The sequence below is a fragment of the Zygosaccharomyces rouxii genome (assembly GCF_000026365.1).
Source record: "Zygosaccharomyces rouxii strain CBS732 chromosome B complete sequence".
NCBI lineage: Eukaryota > Fungi > Ascomycota > Saccharomycetes > Saccharomycetales > Saccharomycetaceae > Zygosaccharomyces > Zygosaccharomyces rouxii.
Window position 1 is genome coordinate 1,021,078 of NC_012991.1, and position 17,365 is coordinate 1,038,442.

Genomic DNA, 17,365 nt, shown 5'->3' on the forward strand with positions numbered 1-17,365 from the left:
AGTGTTACAATACTTAACCAATGGGGCCCAAAACAAAAACAACAACAACAAAAAATAACAATAAAAAAAAAAGATTTAATAAAACAATCGAGGTCCGACCGATCACTCCTCCTCACTCTCACTACTTGCATCATCATCATCATCCTCCGATGAAGATGAGAAATTGTGATGTGCTTGCGCACCTATTGGAGATCCGTTGGAACTCAATGGCGATGCACCATCCAAGAGCGCTAACTTACTCTTTATCTTTTCAATCTGTCTATTTTGTTCCTCTTGACTTAGTGCCTTTGACCGCCTCTTCTTTGAAATACTACTTGAAGTAGCACTTGCTCCCGTTGGAGATAGAGCTGGGACATCAACACCATTTGTGATACCATCATAACCGGATTGGGCGGCTTGACCATTATCGAACTCTCTGAAGAAAGTGTTGTATAGCGTTAAAATCGTATTATTATCCAGGGTATCGAGATCCAATTCCACTTCCTCATCTTCCCTCAGTTGTGGCATTGATCTCTTTATAATTCCAATTACTTTTTCTAGTTTATTAGCTGGTAGATCGTTAATATGCTCTGTAATGATTCGTTTCATGTCGTAAGTAACCACCGTCTTCAGCTTCTTACGACGTTTACCACTACCTGAACCAAGACCGCTACCCGAACCACTTGCACCGCCCATTACGCCGTTAATGTCAGCACCTCTTCTCTTGCTAGATCTTCTACCTCTGTGTTTACGGGCACCTCTAGCCAATCTTCTTTCCTTCCTTATTCTATCGAGTTCCTGGCGCTTTAACTGCTGTAATTCCACTTTCATCCTGGTCAATTGCTCTTCCAAATATTGAATTGCAGGATTTGTAATTGAAGTCTCATCAATTTCACTTTCAGATTCTGAAAAATCGGATTCCATTGCACCATTCCCTGAAAAGTACCCATTTTCTCCTTCGCTTTCAGAATCCGATTCAATGATAGGCCTGTCTGCCCATTTACTGTTAAAGACATCTTCCAAACGATGTCCCATCATATTGACTATGGTTCCCTCTGGATTAAAGGTATAACAATTGCGGAAAACCAACCTGACATCATTTTCAAATTCTTCCATCGATTGATACTTCCAATTGTTCAGCTTAGAACTGACAGTACCTAGATCCATAGGCTCCTTAACATAATCGAAATAAGTAGGGCAATTCAGTGCAACTGGATCAACCGGCTCTAAGAACGGGTAATTAAACGAAGCGTACTTCTTTGATATCAACTCCCTAACTACTTGTTGACAGAATTTCATGGCCTGTTGTAACTTTTTCGATTTTGGCTTCCGCGTTTCATATGGATATATGTCCTTACTCTTTGGCGGATGAATCTCACGTTTAGGTCTACCATTATGAGTTTGAGCTCTTCTAATTACTGGCACGTCTTCATCTAATCCGGATACACTCGATCTTCTTTTACGTGGTTGCTTAACGGGAGGTGCATCCTTTGCGGGCATGTTTAACATATGTTTTTCAAAAGAAGCTTGGATATTACGAGCCATTTGCGAGATTACAGCTTGAGGTCCATTAAATTTGACACAATTATTCACCATGAGATTGAAGTCATCCTGCACTTGTTCCGGAGTTTCAAAGGCATTTACGTTCAACTTGCGTTCAATTGTAGAAAGATCCATAGGTCTTTTGATATAGTTGAAATAAAATGGAACATTAAGTGCCACTGGATTTACAGGTTTGAGAAAAGGCCTAGCATCCTTCAGCCTTTTAACAGCTTTAATTGTCATTATAGCATGTCTTTGTTGATGCTTAGGCAGTGGATTTTCCGGTAAATTATTCATATCTGGTTCTGGAGGCGGCGGAGGGGCTGGCACCATTCCACTGGTATTAGCGTTGGCATCAGCGGTAGCATCAGCGGTACCGTTATATCCGACACTGCCATTAGCTCCGTTCGTATCGTTTCCCGCGCTGTTGCCATTACCGTCGGCGTTCTTGTTCTCATCGTTCTTCTCGTCAACGCCGTTAGCCGCCGACGGGGCAGCCTCTGCTGCACCTTCCTCCACCTTGGTGTCCCCACTCTCTGGTGAGAACCCCTCTTCCTTCGCTACTGTTTTCCCGGATTCCGGAGCCGCTTTCTGAGCTTCGGACACCACCTGTGTGTCCGACACTGAGTGCTTGTCCAGAACCTCTGGCTTTACGTCCATCTGTCCGCCGGACACCGTTTCGGTCATCGTTGTGCGACAAAGCGGGATTTTTTTTTCTTTCTCTTTATGTTCCGTCAACCTCTTGCTAGCGCAAAAAAAGAAACAAAGAGGAAAAAGAAAAAAGAAAAAGAAAAGCGGGATGAAGAAACGTTCTTTGAGGTTCTTTAACCTTCTTTTGCCACTAGGTGAAAACGTAGTGCCTAAGTACGGGATTTTACGGTTCCCCTGGAAAAGGTTCACTTCTTAAATACTTTGAGGGCTGAACGCCTTGGAACGCCGAATTTCTCATGCAGCGGAACGCGACACGTCAACTGTTTTTTTGCTAGGGGAATTTAGTGTAAGAGGGAGAAGAAAAGGGGGAGGTAGGGTAAGTAGTAAAATACCGCGTCACGTGCCTCGATTCAGGGTGTAAGATGAGGGGGTCAAAATAGAGAGTAGGGTAATACCACTGGGCGGCTACTCTGCAGCACATGATAAACACGTGTCCGAAACGTATACCGTATTCTTGTGCATTTCTTGCTAATATATAAAGAAACAGTTTTTGGCATGCGAATAGCAGTATATGAACAGTGAAAGAAGAAGATACAATGGCTGCTAATATAGCGCCATTATCACGTGATCAAAAGGGCCTTATTGTACACGTGAATATCACGTGGTCTTTGCACCGGATTTTTTTCCCCTAACCCCTTCGGCCATATATACAGGGAAGAGGATTTGCGCTAGTAGCATAATGAAGATCTTACACTACTGTTAACTACTGCTCACAATTGACAAGTTACTCTAAGCTAACTATCGACTTTTCATCCATATTTATATCGATAATCACATTGATTTTCAGAAATGTCTATCTACTATAAGATGGTGTTTGGGATCCTAGTGGCGGAAGTTTCCTTCTTTTCCGTCTTGGCGCTGCCATTGCCAAGTAAGATCCGTAAGCCCTTGGTTTCTGTTCTAGTGCGTCCATTCCTTAACGATATAATTCAAGTGGCCATTAAATGTATGCTAGGGTTTGTCTTACTGTTATTCGTGGACTCTATCAATAGGGTATACAGTGTAGAACAAGAATTAGATGCTATTAATCCTGCAGGTGGATATTCTTCAAGCAGAATGGAGGTTCTATCAAGAAAATTCTTTGCACAGAGAAACATGTATTTGACCGGTATCACACTGTTTTTGACGTTTGTGGTGGTTCGTACTTTCAATTTAGTGCGTGAACTATTAGAACTTAAGGATCATTACCACTTGGCTTCACCCGATTATGACACTTCTGCAGAAGAAAAACGTAATGTGGAACTTAAGAAGGAATTGCAATCAAAGATTGCTGAGCGTGACGCAGAAATCGAGAGATTGAAGGAAAAAGCTAAAGCTTTGCAAAAGGAAATTTAGTTTCATTTTTTTATTATTATTCTTAAATATACGCAGGATTTATTATCAAGATTAGAAGAAAAAAAAAAAAAAAAAGAACAACAATAAAATCCAATCTATTCAATAAGAACTACTCTTGTGCTTGGGAGTAAACACAAAGTTCTCCTCCGCCTTACCTAAAAACATTTCACTCAATTTAATCCAGTCTGAAGCATCTGGACTGGCAAGCATGGTTTCCATCTCATCACGACCCTTCCAGTTTGGTGGACGTTCATTTAGCTGAACTGGATATTTCTCGCAAATCCCCATTGGTATATAACGATGGAAAAATGACATAAATTCACAAAAGAATCTACGACTTTGAGCAACACCGTATTCGTCTGATCCCCAATGCTCTAATGCAAATTGTATGTAATCCTTAAGGATATCCATTCTTTCAGTTGATGATTTATCCAAGTGTTGTTGAGCATCAACTTCTTCAAAGATCCATGGTTTAATTAATGCACCTCTTGCCACCATGACACTGTCAATTGCATCACTGCGGTTTACATGTGCGTACCAATCTTCGAAATTATTAACGTCACCGTTACCCACGAACTGAATTCTTTGAGATCTTTGACGACCTTCTCTATCGTATTCATCTTCACAAGAACGCAATTCTTCTGCGACTCGTACCACGTAATCCCAATCTGCATTCTTTGTATATCTTTGAGCTCTTGAACGTCCGTGTAGTGTCATTGCAGCGACATCGGTTTCATTAACTAATCGGCGTGCTAAAAGACCGGCCACAGGGTGTCCGTCTTTGGTACCTGTACGGATTTTCACACTAACTGGAATTTCGCCTGATACGTAACTCATTGCATTGAGACAACGAATCATACGCGCAGGGTTATCTAAAAGTGCACTTCCTGATCCTTGACGATAAAGTAGATCGATGGGGCAACCACAATTTAAGTTAACTTCGCTAACTTGAGAAGTATGAGCCGCTAGGGCTTCAGTAGCCTTTGCAGCTTGCCATGCCTTGGAACATGCAATTTGGACACCAAATCCGGGATATTCAGATACATGCGCCTTTGGTAATGCCCATTCGGAATTGGTACCTTGAATCAATGGAACTGCTAATGCCATTTCTGAGTAAGTCACGTCTGCTCCCAATTTACGCATTAATCGTCTATAAGGTAAATTACCAACTGTGGTCAAAGGAGATACGATTTTTTTATGATGTAAGTCCAACTTTTTCTTTTCACTAGCAAAATATCTTGTATCCTTGTATTGGTTGTATAATTCACGTTGGCGGTCTCTACGAAGTCTTTGTTCCTCCTCTCTCTGTAAAACTTGAGGTGCCTTTGGTTCATCCGATTTAGGCTTTTCTTCTTCATTTTTACCTTCTGATGCTCCACGTTGTAATGCGTCAATAATTTCAAGAACCTGTTCACTTTTCTCGAATAGGAATCTTTTCTTGACTAAATCTAGTTTTTGATCAGAACTGATATGATTAACTTCATGATTGGCTTCATACAATTTAGCTCTTTCAGATGACTCTAATTGCACTAATTGCAACGGATCTTTGTTCAAATGCGAACCCAAAAATCTACACTTAAATCCCATGGGACAATAACCTAACGATTTGAAAACTGGACATTCTTTGAAAAATTGCGATTCCACCTCCGGTTTTTTGGTAGAAAGGTACAATTGAACATCGTGAACAAATTTACAATCATCGCCGAATGGGCATGGTTGAGTACCTCTTGATTCAGGATTCCCCTGTAGAAATTTGGGACACAATGGATTTTCTTCCTTCGTTTGACGATTATCCCTATTCTTGTTTTGACCACGCTTCTTCTTTCCTTTACCTTTACCACCACCAGTTTCTACAAGCATTCTATCACTAGGTTGTTCTTCCGTATCTATTGCTTCATTTCTAGTCTGTGCTGGACCTGTCGATGGTATAATATATTCAGCTTTTATCTGAGCTATTCCCTTGGTGGAAGTGTCCTGGCGCTTAATTGAAGCATCAGAAACTTCTTGGGAATCATTAGACCTCTTCTCAGAACTCATATTGACGTTCTTTGTGGTATTGATCCGTAGTCGAAGTCCTTTGAGATGAGATGAGATGAGCTTGTCAAAATTTTTGACAAAATATTGTCCGAGAATTATCGCCTAGTACCATGGTATGTCCAGAGAAGGGATTTGAATAAAGTTGGATAAACCTGATATAAACCTGTATTCCGGTCATTGGATTACCTATTCGATGGTTCTGGAGTCCTCTATCTTAGCCTTGTTCCATGTTTCTGTAATGCCTTTGATGCCTCGAGATGTCTCCTCGAGGACGAAGATGACTTCAAGCTCCTTTAACTTCTGGAAGCCGTCGAATTAAATAAGACCTGACGTTCTTTGCGTCTTGAAATCTTGTTCTCGAACTGTTTTTTGGATTCTACATGTCTATACCCTTGGCCTCTAACCCCTATCCATTGCGAAGGATGGATATCCATTTAACGTTTTGTCACCAATCAGACGCAACAGAGTACACTTTGTCCGACGACACAATTAAAGAATAATACAATAATTTCTAAATAATAGCCTCTTCTGGCTTTCAAAGCTTCCAAAGCTCAACCGGCCTATACATCCCTTCTTATTACTTAGAACACATACCATTAGTACTATATAGCAAGCACATCCATTATCCTATACAGTGCAAGATGCCTTGTCTTTAGTATTATAGACTGCAACAATATTGCATATTGCTCTCCAAATTGGTTCCTAAATTTCAAAACATCTACACTCAGCTAATTCCAAACACCTCACTGGTTTCCTTTACTATCCCACAACCTCATTTCAATAATGGGCTATGTTTCTGTCTCTAAACGATTAGAATTTCGGACCTGCCCACGTCAGAACTTCAGCAGGGGACCCAAACCAATTTATCCCCCCATTTTCGACCCGTAGAATTCCAGTGATACCAATTATACAGTCTCAAAAATTCGCTATGTATCGTAATATATGAATTTTAATTGTATAATTTATCCGCCCAATATTCAACTGTATTCGGATCACTATATACGGAGGGATGAGCAGGTGTCGAATTACGGGATCCCATCACACTCATGATGATATCGATGGACCCGCATGTTAAACTATAATAAACTAGAATTGATTATTTGAAAGGACTATTTAGCTATAATCAAGACTAGTAATAATCAGGGGGAAGCGGCTGAGAGGAAGCTTAACCAGATTCTGAAGAAATAAAGTAAAAATAGAAAAGGTAGGTCATAATAGAAGGGAATTTATAAGAGAAGGTTTCAACGCAGGATGGCTTTCTCATCTATTGCACTTGCAGACACTCCTCCAAATCCAAACGACCCCCTTTCACAATCACCAACTTCGACGTTCGGTGCCCCGTCAGCTGCTATGGGTATACCAACGTCAGCTGCAGGATCAGCAGCAACCAATAGTGGTATAAGTTCAAATATGCCAGTTGTAACTGCTACGGGCGATGATTCATTAGAAGACCCATTAGATGATGGGAATGTGTTTAGTCAAGGCCGCAGTGCGGCTGTCGGTCCTCAAGGAATGGCTAAACTAAGACGTGATTCTATTGCACATTCTCAAGGTATGGGAGGTGTATCTTGGGGGTCACTAACTATTGGATCCTGGTTAAGAGATGAAGTTATGTTTCATGCAACTCTTAAAAATTCAAGAAGTAATAGCGTGTCAAAGACAACGACTGTACACCTATATCCCCCATCGTCATCATCTCAAACAACAAGCAGAAGGCCGTCACATTCTGTAAATTTTACAGCAGCTTCACCGCCAGCGGCATACAATGCTTATCTACCAAATTTAGAGAAACAATACTGTAAGGATTACTCTTGCTGTGGGTTATCGTTACCAGGATTGCACGATTTGTTGAGACACTATGAAGAGGCTCATATTGCTACTTCACCAAGTTCAAATACTCAGATACCAGGTCCAACAGGTCCTTCTTCTAAGAAGAGATTTTATCGCCAACAAACTCCATCGGATATGACTGGTATACCGCGACAGCAGCAGCAGATGCCAGCTCCTCATAATCAGCAGCACCATCAATCTCAACAACAACAGCATCAGATGGAGATAGCTTCACAACAACTGTCAGCTAACAGTTTTCGTAAAACAACTTTACAGCAACAGAATCCTTCTCAACATCAACATCATCAACAGCAGCAACACATAATACAGCAACAGTTAAGTCCTCATTCCACAATGACAGGTTCGGCTGCTAGTGTAAGAGCTAGTGGATCACCTACACCGCTCGGAACAACAGGTGCAACGGGTTCGGAACCACCGCAAGGTCCTCAATTACACTTAAATGGTAGTTTAGTGGATGCAGTCTCTACAAATGACGTTTTCCTTCAAGCTGGTAATGGTACTCATTCTCATGGTCCATCACCAGTTGCAAGACATATGGCTGCTAGGCAACAACGGCATAATATTCAACAGTCACATCATCCTCATCAGCAACATCCAAATCTCCATCATCCTCATCCACATCAACAGTCTTCTCACGCAAATGTGGTTCAACAAAATACTGCTGCTCATCAAAGTGGTAAAATACCGTTAACCCCACAGCATTCTTTTAACGCTTATTCTTTACAAAGCGGTAAAAACTCACGTCATAGCGGTAGTGGTAGTGGCAGTGGTAGTAGTACTAGCAGTAATGCGAATAACAATACAATAGTACAACTACCAAGTGCTCTCCCTAATATGAATAATAAGCTTGGTACTAATAAATTTACCACCAACATGTCAACAGGTTTAGAATTAGATTTTATGGACGAAGATTTGGTTGGTTCAGATGTAGATGGAGCCGATTCAGCTGCCTTTATGAGGCTGGCGAGTGCTTCACCTCATTCAGGAATGCCGTTAGCACCTCAATCGCCTTCGGCGTCATCAAGATTTGCATCAATGGCAGTACCCACATCGATACATCATCCAACACCTCCAACTAGTACCGCAGCGTTAGCGGGACCTCTAATGAATGCCACTAGTGGTGTCGATGAAGATGACGTAGATGAGGATGAAGATGAAGATGAAGACGAAGACGAAGATGAAGTCGAAGATGAAGATGAAGACATGTCAGGTGATGCGTCAAATTCTCAATCAAAGACATTACAACATAATTTCCACAGACAAGAGGGTTATATCGATGATCCTGCTAGGAGACTTTACGTTATGGACCACGAAGAGCATAAGCCCTTTAAATGTCCTGTCATCGGTTGTGATAAAACTTATAAGAATCAAAATGGTCTAAAATATCATAAATTACACGGTCATCAAAACCAGAAACTACATGAGAATCCTGACGGCACTTTCAGTATTATAGATCCAGAATCCAATGAACCATACCCAGATGGTATGGGTTACGAAAAGGATAAACCATATCGTTGCGAAGTTTGCGGAAAACGTTACAAGAACTTAAACGGACTCAAATATCATAGGGGCCACTCAACCCATTGAAGTTTAATTTCTAATTGTTACTATTATTATTATTATTAACCTTAACATTTTTATTATTATTATTATTATTTTCATTTTTCCATTTACATGTTGCCGTTAACATATTTGTGATTTATTGTTTTTTTACTTTACTTTATCTTTTACTCTCCTCTCCTCTCCTATATTCTAATTCTATTTTACTCTATATCGTTTGTATGTGTATTTATTATATAGATTGTATTTTTCCTGTTCAACATATCAGTTAACTTCTCCCTAATAGTTACAGCTTCACTTGAAGATGAACATCTGAACATCAACGGACCAGTGAAAAATAATGAAGATCAATATATCACATATATTGAGACTGGTACAATGGTCTGCCTATGCATGTACTCTTCTGCTGGTTAAACTTTTTATCATTTTCCCGCTAGCAGTACTGTTATTCCATGATCTTTACCTAAGGTTATTACCAGCGGATTCTTCCAATTGGGTACCCTTTGACACTTTAAGAGAATTAAAGCATGATTGGAGTGAAACTGGTTGGAGGTTTAGTCAAGATATTAAAAGGATTGATGCAGATTACGAATTACCCAAAGCTTTGGATAATGGAATATCTCAACCAATATATTTAAGAGATCATATCTTGTACAAGATGGATTTAAATTTACAATTTTACTGTGTCCATCTTTTCAATGATAAGCAAAAAAGTAATTTAGTGGAATTGGAATTGCTGATTTTTGACCGACTTGCAAAGCATAAATTGTTTAGGAAAAGGATTCCTATTATCTGTCTTAGTGAAGAATATCCGACTGCATTGGGAGTACCTTCTTCCAAATATAGATCATCGAGACTGGAATTGTATCGAAAGGAATGGTTGAATGAATTGGAATTAGATGACAAAATCCAAATCCATCCAAAAATGCGATCAATAGACTTCGTTTTACAAACTGTGGAGCCGACCCAATTGATCTTTGAACCTGAATCAGGGATCAAATTTAGAATGCATTCCCCCCAAGGTCTAATTAATTTTATGCTTAGATGGCGCAGGACCACCTACTTTGTAGGAATCGCCCTTTTCGACTTGGCAATAACGACTCTATTCAGTATCACGGCCCTATCAACATTCGCTCTAGTCTCCAAGAAATTACCTGGGAATGAACGCAAGATTAGTTAATTCATTGATTGGATAAATCTATAAAAATTACGTATTCAGAGACCTATGTGACCGCACTTGATCTTTTTACATTTTGAATTTTATAATATTTCTCTTTTGTCATTCTTAAAGTTTCGACTAACACATGCTTGGCATTGTTGATCTTAATCAATCTGCGGATACGTTCATCATATTGGCATGGGATGGGGGGCGGATTTCAAAATCCATAAAGATCATGTCATGGTCCAGAAAATTGAGGTACTCGTAATATTCTTCCACCGTTTTGTTAAACATTCGTACAAGTTTGGACAGTTTATTGAGCCTCGTTTTCAAGCAGTTATGTCTGTTATAATGCAACGCCCTACGGCGCGATGCAATAATCTCTTCATCAAATCTATCAAGTCCTTTCAAAATGGCTTTCTCGTCCTCTTCCACATCTTCATTCTCACCCAGTGTCAAATTTTGAAAACGGTTTAAAATTTCAGAATCGCCAGTCGATACATCACTATCTTCAGAATTTTGCATACCGAAAAACCTACAATTTGGTTTGGGCACAGTTGGATCATTACTATAAGCAGACATCAAAGTGGATTCATTAGATTTAGAATTCCCTTCCTGGGGCGGTGGTAGGAGTTCAAAAGAGGACTCATTTAAATAATCCACCCCAAACGAATCGTTATTCAATTCATCAATAACAGAACTAACGGCGCTAGACTCTGATGAAGGTGAAGTGGGGACGGGCAATGGTTTGTCATAGGTTTTAGCAGTAACAACCCCCCAATTGGAATTAGCATATTCAACTTTTTTACCTATAGGTTCCGCTTGTGTTACCTTGACTTTGAATATTGTGTAAATTTCACCAGTATCGATAACTGAACTTGAATATTTCAACTCAGCTGGGGCCAGTAATTTTTTCTTCTTTTGATTATCACGAGAATACCCACCAGCATCAATCTCCTTACCACTAGATGCACTAGATCCTTGTGTGAAAGATGCTCCCATTACACTAGCTTGAGGGACTTCAGATGAACTTGTGCGCCTAGTACCAATAGACGACACATTAGAATACATGGATAGCATTTCTGAGGATTCTGAGTAGGGAACACTCTCATCACTGACTAGATATTTACTCCTCTCACCCTTTATGTAACCGCTGTTAGAGAATGGAGCATGCTTTTGCATTGAAATATCAGCATTATTGGATTGCGAATGTTCAGAATTTTTCGATAATTTCGAAAACCAAGAACTAATTGTATTGGAGAAAGAACCTGTCTTTTTTGAAGAGTGTTTAGATTGTCCTAGGTTATTGTCTGAATGGGAATGGGTTGAAGCAGAACTTATTGTTGACAGTGAATTCTGTTCTTTTCTCTTTCTTTCAGTCATCAGTAGAGATGCCTTTGTTACCATTTCATCAAACACGTCATATGGATACCGGCCATTTCTTAAAATTAATGATGGTCTTACATTAGCTACACTGCTGACTGTAGGGAAATTTTGATATCTCCCACTAGATTTTGGATGTGAATGCTTTTCGGCCCTGTAGATGAGGTCCTGCTCTTTCAACAATCTATTCGGTGCCAAGAAAAGTCTTTTCGATCCGTAGAAATAAAGATCATCTTCCTTATCTCTTAGTGGTTCCTCTCTAGTTCTGCATTTAAGAATTAACATTTCCGCATAAAAATCCTGGAACTTCATCTTTAACTGTTCTTTAACCGTTAAAGCACTCCCCGGAATAACACGGAAAACCAGTAGCTTTAAGAACAATACCCTTACCAGTTGAAAATCATTTTCAAATGTTAAAAAATTCCAATAGTCATTGATCAACTTTTGAGATAACATGGATTGTAAATTGGCCGGTATATGAGGCCAAACATTGAAAAGAAAAAGTAATGCTACCGTTTGTGCATTATTGTTTAGTGTTTGCAACATGGCACATATACCTGCAAACCAGATGTCCCAATGTAAAAATTGTACTGATGATAGGGATCTAAATTGGAAAATAATGAACTGGAAAACTTTGTTGTAGATGACGTTGGCAACACCAGAATCATGTGCTGGAATGCTAGAAATGTAACGGAGTTGAGAAGAATCATGCAATAACAACAAAACAGGTAAATTAGAATCCTTTTCTAGACATCCTGAGAGGTTTCTTAGACATTCCCAAACACGTAAAATCCTAAAATTACTGAACAAGAAATCGTTTAGGATTTCTGCAGTAACCGTACCATTTTCACCAACGCCCGCGCTGGCGTTAGCATTGGCATTAACATTTGCCGCGGCTGAAGCTGCCAAACCATTCGTCGATAAAGAATCAGTAGAATCTGATCTACTGAATCCCATACCATTGATATTATTGTTTGATTGTAAAAATTTGGTAAACCTTGCGAGATCAATTCTTAGAAACCCACTGGTAACATGCGTGATAAGTACATTGGCGCCCGGAATCATGGAAAGATTGGATTTTAATTCAGAACCGCCGTTTAAATTTGCGAGAAATCTTAGTGCGATATACCAATAATGCCAGTAAAACGCCATGAAGATAAAATCATTTTTCATATAACTGATGACAATTTTGAAGAAATTAGTATCTCGATTTTCCAAAGTTTCAGGCTTAATGCGATCCTCTTGATTTTCAATGCTCCCAAAAGATCTTCTTTTCCAAAGGAATAAAGAATTTGCAGGTTTGTAACTTAAATTTGGTTTTAATGCCAGTAGAAGTTGTACATCGTAATGGAAATCATCAGGTAAATAGAAAAACGCATATGCATTTAATTTCCCCAAAAACGAACGTAACAAAGATGTATAACTGCTAAGAAAATGCAAAATGGATCTATTAAAATGCTGTTGATGTTGCGGAAGTGTTATATGATGTTGCTGCTGTTGTTGTTTAGTAATTTCTCGTTGATGTTTGGAGTTTAGAATTAATCTATTAGTCACATAATGAATCGTTAATAAAACATGGTGGGAATAAATTTCTGCATCTTTACAGCTGTGTATCGGTAAAACCATTAATGAGGACATCAGCCTACTGACACATTCTAAAGTAACTGAAATACTATCCACACTCAATAAAGGATCTGGGAAAACCATTTCTTCTACAGGGCTATTTCTATCCACCAAGTCACTGTTTAAAAAATTTAGTAGAGTGACCCACCATTGAATCAGTGCATCTCTATGAGGAGTCACAGTATTTTGTAGTTGTAGCTGTCTCAAATATGATAAAAGTTTTAACCTCAAATAGTTTGCTACTGTCTTTGAATCTACCTTCGAGCTCGGGTGCTCATTTATCGCCTGCTCTCGTTGAGGCTGTTGTTGAGAATCGTTACCAATCAATAAAATAAATCCATTCAATGCTTGGAATAAGCGTGTATCAGAGCCAACCTGATCTCCTAACCGGTCCATGACTAATAAAGATTACTATTCTTTCACACAGTTCAAGTGCCTCTTCTTCCAGATTTCGACTCAATACCACTTTTAAACTGCTCAAAAATCCTATAAGGGGATTTGATCAATGATTAGGCACCCTATTCAACCCTTCAAAATGTGAAAAAGGCCACCAATGGGGGGATTTCTTAGCCGCTTTTCAATCGTATCATCCATTTAGTCTCAAGATTTAAAGGGAATTGAAGGGATCTGTCCAAAATGCCACTAGTGTATACATCGTGAAATACGGTACACCATACAAATACGTTAAAAATGATCAAACTTTTCAACATCAGAATGAAGAAACTTTAAACAGTCTTTCAATAATAACTTCAAACAATTATTACACGTTAGTATTGGATGGGATGAAGGTATATTAGCCGCTTTAGGAAGTATTGGGCGTATCAGTGGCTGAGATAGAAGGAAAGTAAAGGTATACACACAGTTGGTCGTATTTGTTTCCCCGAGTGATGTCGGTTGAGCCCGCTACAAAGAAGGTGAAGTTAGAACTTACCAGTTGTGATGAGCCGTTGACCCAAAAAGACGTAATAGCATTTCAAAAGGAAGCACTCTTTAGATGTATTCATCAGAAACGGATTAGTTTAGAGTCTTTGCAGACCCAGTACGCGTTGTCAACGAGACAGTGTGCGGATGTCACCAGGAAGCTAGCAAATTTAATGGCGTTAGTTGTAACATTAGCTAGATTCCTTCAGCCCATTTGCCAAGCTGATGAGGAAAAGCAAATATGTGAAAAGGTTGCACAGGGTGATGAAACCGTTATTGTACAGCTGAGTGACGTATTTATGAAGTTATTGACGAAATACAGCGGTACCGAGAACGGTGATGAAAAAACTCAAGGGCTTGCAATTGCCTTACAAGCATTGCAGCAGGATAAAGACGAGTTAGTTTATCAAAATAAGCATTTACAAGAGGAAGTGATAAGAATCAAATCTTATTACGAAGGAATTGTTCACAGTTACGATAGAGAAGAATCTCAAACCGTGAAAAGGATATTTAAGAGGAAGGACAATACTGATGAAGTCAATGTTAAGGAAGAGTCCTTACCCAATGGAACTGATATAAGTAAACAAGAAAGTACACCTTTGAAAGAGGACTCTCCTGTCAATGGCGGAACTCACGGCAATGGTAACGATGGTGGAAAGGACGTGGAACAAGAATTGCGAATGCAAGATTTAAAATCACAGATAGATGCTCTACAGACCACGGTACAGAGTTTGGAACAGTTTAAACAACAAAATGAGCAAGAAATCATTAAACTACGCAAGCAATTACAGGAACAACAATCCCAGCCGTCCGAGAGTACGCAAGATACAAAGGATACGCACTCGGAGAAGATTCAGCATTTGACTAGACAAAATGGTGAACTTTCACAGGTAAACGAGGATCTATTGACGAAGTTTCATGAACTTTCGAAAAATAGAGATGTTTATTCAAATAATTTGGCCCAAGAGTTACAAACGGCTCAGGAAACTTTGAAAAAGCATAACTCGAATTTGGAAAAAGATCTAGTAAGGATAAGGACCACGCGTGACGAACTTTTGAGTAAAGTTGCCATACTGGAGAAAGAAACTTCTAAAAGTACCATGTTAGAAGATTTGCAATCTGCACTTGATACTCTAGCAAGCCAATGGTCAAAATTGGAGAGCAGATCAAAGCTAACATCATCATCTGAAACCTCACAAAATCAAGATGCATTACTCAAAGAATTACAAGATTTAGAACAAGCATTTAAAGACCTCTCCGGTATTACTCACAAAAAGTATTCCGAATACATCAACCAAGAGTCTGTTATATCCAAATTGAGTGTAGAGAAGACAAAGGCCGACCAAAAGTATTTCGCCGCCATGAGATCAAAGGACGCTATACTTGTGGAAAACAAGAATCTATCCAAAAGCTTGACCAAATCAAATGATCTCATATCACAGTTAAAGGATTCTGATAAATTACTACGACAAAAGATTGACAATATAACTAAACAATTGCAATTATCACAAAGTAACGAAAAACGCCTCATCGATTCCAATAAGATTACTACCTTGAAAACAATGGATTTAAATTCTGAACTATCCAAATTGAAAAAATCTTTAAATTTCACCAAGGATGAAAATTTCAAGCTCACCACACAATTGACCCAATTAGAGGGTAAATTACAATCCTTAGAAACTGACTTGAAAAGTGTAAGGATCAAATCGCATAATTTTGAAAGCAAATGTGAAAAATTGCAAAATTCTCTATTGACAAATGGTGGTGACAATGGGCCGCTGGTGGAAGAATTGGAAAATTTCCGTACTTTGGTTTACTGTTCATTATGTTCAAAGAATTGGAAAAACATGGCTATCAAATCTTGTGGCCACGTATTCTGTGAAAATTGCTGCAAGGAAAGATTAGCCTCTAGGATGAGAAAATGTCCAACTTGTAATAAGGCATTCAGCTCTAATGACCTTTTACTGGTACACTTGTAACTTTTTATATATATATATATATATATATGTTTCTAATCAATTAGTTTTAATTACACATGACTTTCGAACATCGCGACTGAAAAATTCATTAACTTATCTCGTCTAATTTCATCTAATCTAATCTCATCTTTAAAGTACAACAGGTCTACCATAGGTACACACCAGCATAATCCTTGGATTCATTATGGAGAAGGGTTCTGTACTCATCCCTAGGCCTAAGCCTTTAAGGCCTCATAATGATCCTTTACACATTATAAAAACGAGGAAAGCTACACATAAGAGGCCAGCGACTATAGCAGGACCTATGGTTAGATATTCCAAATTACCATTCAGACAAGTTTGCCGTCAATATGACACTGATATAGTTTATACCCCCATGATCTTAGCAAGAGAATTCGTGAGAAATCCTCATGCCAGATTAGCCGATTTCTCTACGAATTCAAGTGACTCGCCGCTTATGGTGCAAGTGGGGACTAATAACGTTATGGATCTCTTGAAATTTGTTGAAATGGTAGCGCCTTACTGTGATGGGATTGGTATCAACTGCGGGTGTCCCATAAAGGAACAAGTACGAGAAGGTATTGGCTGTGCACTAATTTACAATCGAGAGTTATTATGTTCTATGGTCAAAGCCGTCAAGGAAAAATATGGTGATTTGGTTAGATTAGAGACGAAGATTAGAATTCATGAAGATTGGGATCAGACCGTTAAACTATGCAGAGATCTATGTTCCGCGGGCGTTGACTGGATAACAATTCATGGTAGAACTAAAAATACAAGATCTTCTCATACTGCAAACTTCGAAGCTATTAGATACGTAGTGGATAGGATTCGTGATAAGCAAGTACCAGTAGTGGCTAACGGTGATTGTCTACAATCGGAAGATGTACAGAAGATTGCTGAAATTACAGGAGCTGATGGTGTAATGGCCGTTAGGGGTGTTTTATCGAATCCGGCTTTATTCAGTGGGTTTAAAACATGTCCTTGGAGTTGTGTAGAGTGGTTTTGGTATTACACTTTAGAATTCGGTGGATTGCCTTACCAATTGTTACAACACCATCTTTACTGCATGTTGGAAAATATGGAAGTACCAAGAAATTTAATCAAAGAGTTGATGGACGTTAAAGGCACAGCTGAACTGTTAGACTGGTTTGGTGATCATTTCGAGCTGAAGCGATATGGTGAACCTGGATTTGCAACCTGTGTCGATATACCTTGGAAGAACCAATAAGGCCCTGTTTCGCAGTCAAGTTTCCTGGCCGGGTAACCTCATCGATTTTTTTCA

General features: G+C 39.1%; 8 protein-coding genes across 8 annotated transcripts; 5 read left to right on the forward strand and 3 right to left on the reverse strand.

Annotated features, from left to right (window-relative positions):
* Positions 1 to 102: 102 nt before the first annotated feature.
* Positions 103 to 2,208, reverse strand: BDF1 (chromatin-binding protein BDF1; the record flags this gene model as incomplete). Its single annotated transcript, XM_002495449.1, has 1 exon — positions 103 to 2,208. The coding sequence occupies one exon, from the start codon at positions 2,206 to 2,208 to the stop codon at positions 103 to 105; it is 2,106 nt and encodes a 701-aa protein (XP_002495494.1).
* Positions 2,209 to 3,021: 813 nt separating this feature from the next.
* On the forward strand, positions 3,022 to 3,567 carry YET3 (Yet3p; the record flags this gene model as incomplete). The annotated part of the gene is made up of 1 exon (XM_002495450.1): positions 3,022 to 3,567. One exon carries the CDS (start codon positions 3,022 to 3,024, stop codon positions 3,565 to 3,567), a length of 546 nt encoding a protein of 181 aa, XP_002495495.1.
* A 99-nt stretch (positions 3,568 to 3,666) lies between these two features.
* Positions 3,667 to 5,604, reverse strand: DUS3 (tRNA dihydrouridine synthase DUS3; the record flags this gene model as incomplete). Its single annotated transcript, XM_002495451.1, has 1 exon — positions 3,667 to 5,604. The coding sequence occupies one exon, from the start codon at positions 5,602 to 5,604 to the stop codon at positions 3,667 to 3,669; it is 1,938 nt and encodes a 645-aa protein (XP_002495496.1).
* A 1,251-nt stretch (positions 5,605 to 6,855) lies between these two features.
* On the forward strand, positions 6,856 to 9,042 carry SFP1 (zinc-coordinating transcription factor SFP1; the record flags this gene model as incomplete). The annotated part of the gene is made up of 1 exon (XM_002495452.1): positions 6,856 to 9,042. One exon carries the CDS (start codon positions 6,856 to 6,858, stop codon positions 9,040 to 9,042), a length of 2,187 nt encoding a protein of 728 aa, XP_002495497.1.
* A 313-nt stretch (positions 9,043 to 9,355) lies between these two features.
* Positions 9,356 to 10,195, forward strand: SEI1 (seipin; the record flags this gene model as incomplete). Its single annotated transcript, XM_002495453.1, has 1 exon — positions 9,356 to 10,195. The coding sequence occupies one exon, from the start codon at positions 9,356 to 9,358 to the stop codon at positions 10,193 to 10,195; it is 840 nt and encodes a 279-aa protein (XP_002495498.1).
* Positions 10,196 to 10,342: 147 nt separating this feature from the next.
* Positions 10,343 to 13,576, reverse strand: AHK1 (Ahk1p; the record flags this gene model as incomplete). The annotated part of the gene is made up of 1 exon (XM_002495454.1): positions 10,343 to 13,576. One exon carries the CDS (start codon positions 13,574 to 13,576, stop codon positions 10,343 to 10,345), a length of 3,234 nt encoding a protein of 1,077 aa, XP_002495499.1.
* A 491-nt stretch (positions 13,577 to 14,067) lies between these two features.
* BRE1 (E3 ubiquitin-protein ligase BRE1) lies at positions 14,068 to 16,080 on the forward strand (the record flags this gene model as incomplete). Its single annotated transcript, XM_002495455.1, has 1 exon — positions 14,068 to 16,080. The coding sequence occupies one exon, from the start codon at positions 14,068 to 14,070 to the stop codon at positions 16,078 to 16,080; it is 2,013 nt and encodes a 670-aa protein (XP_002495500.1).
* A 184-nt stretch (positions 16,081 to 16,264) lies between these two features.
* Positions 16,265 to 17,311, forward strand: DUS4 (tRNA dihydrouridine synthase; the record flags this gene model as incomplete). Its single annotated transcript, XM_002495456.1, has 1 exon — positions 16,265 to 17,311. One exon carries the CDS (start codon positions 16,265 to 16,267, stop codon positions 17,309 to 17,311), a length of 1,047 nt encoding a protein of 348 aa, XP_002495501.1.
* Between the last annotated feature and the right edge of the window lie 54 nt (positions 17,312 to 17,365).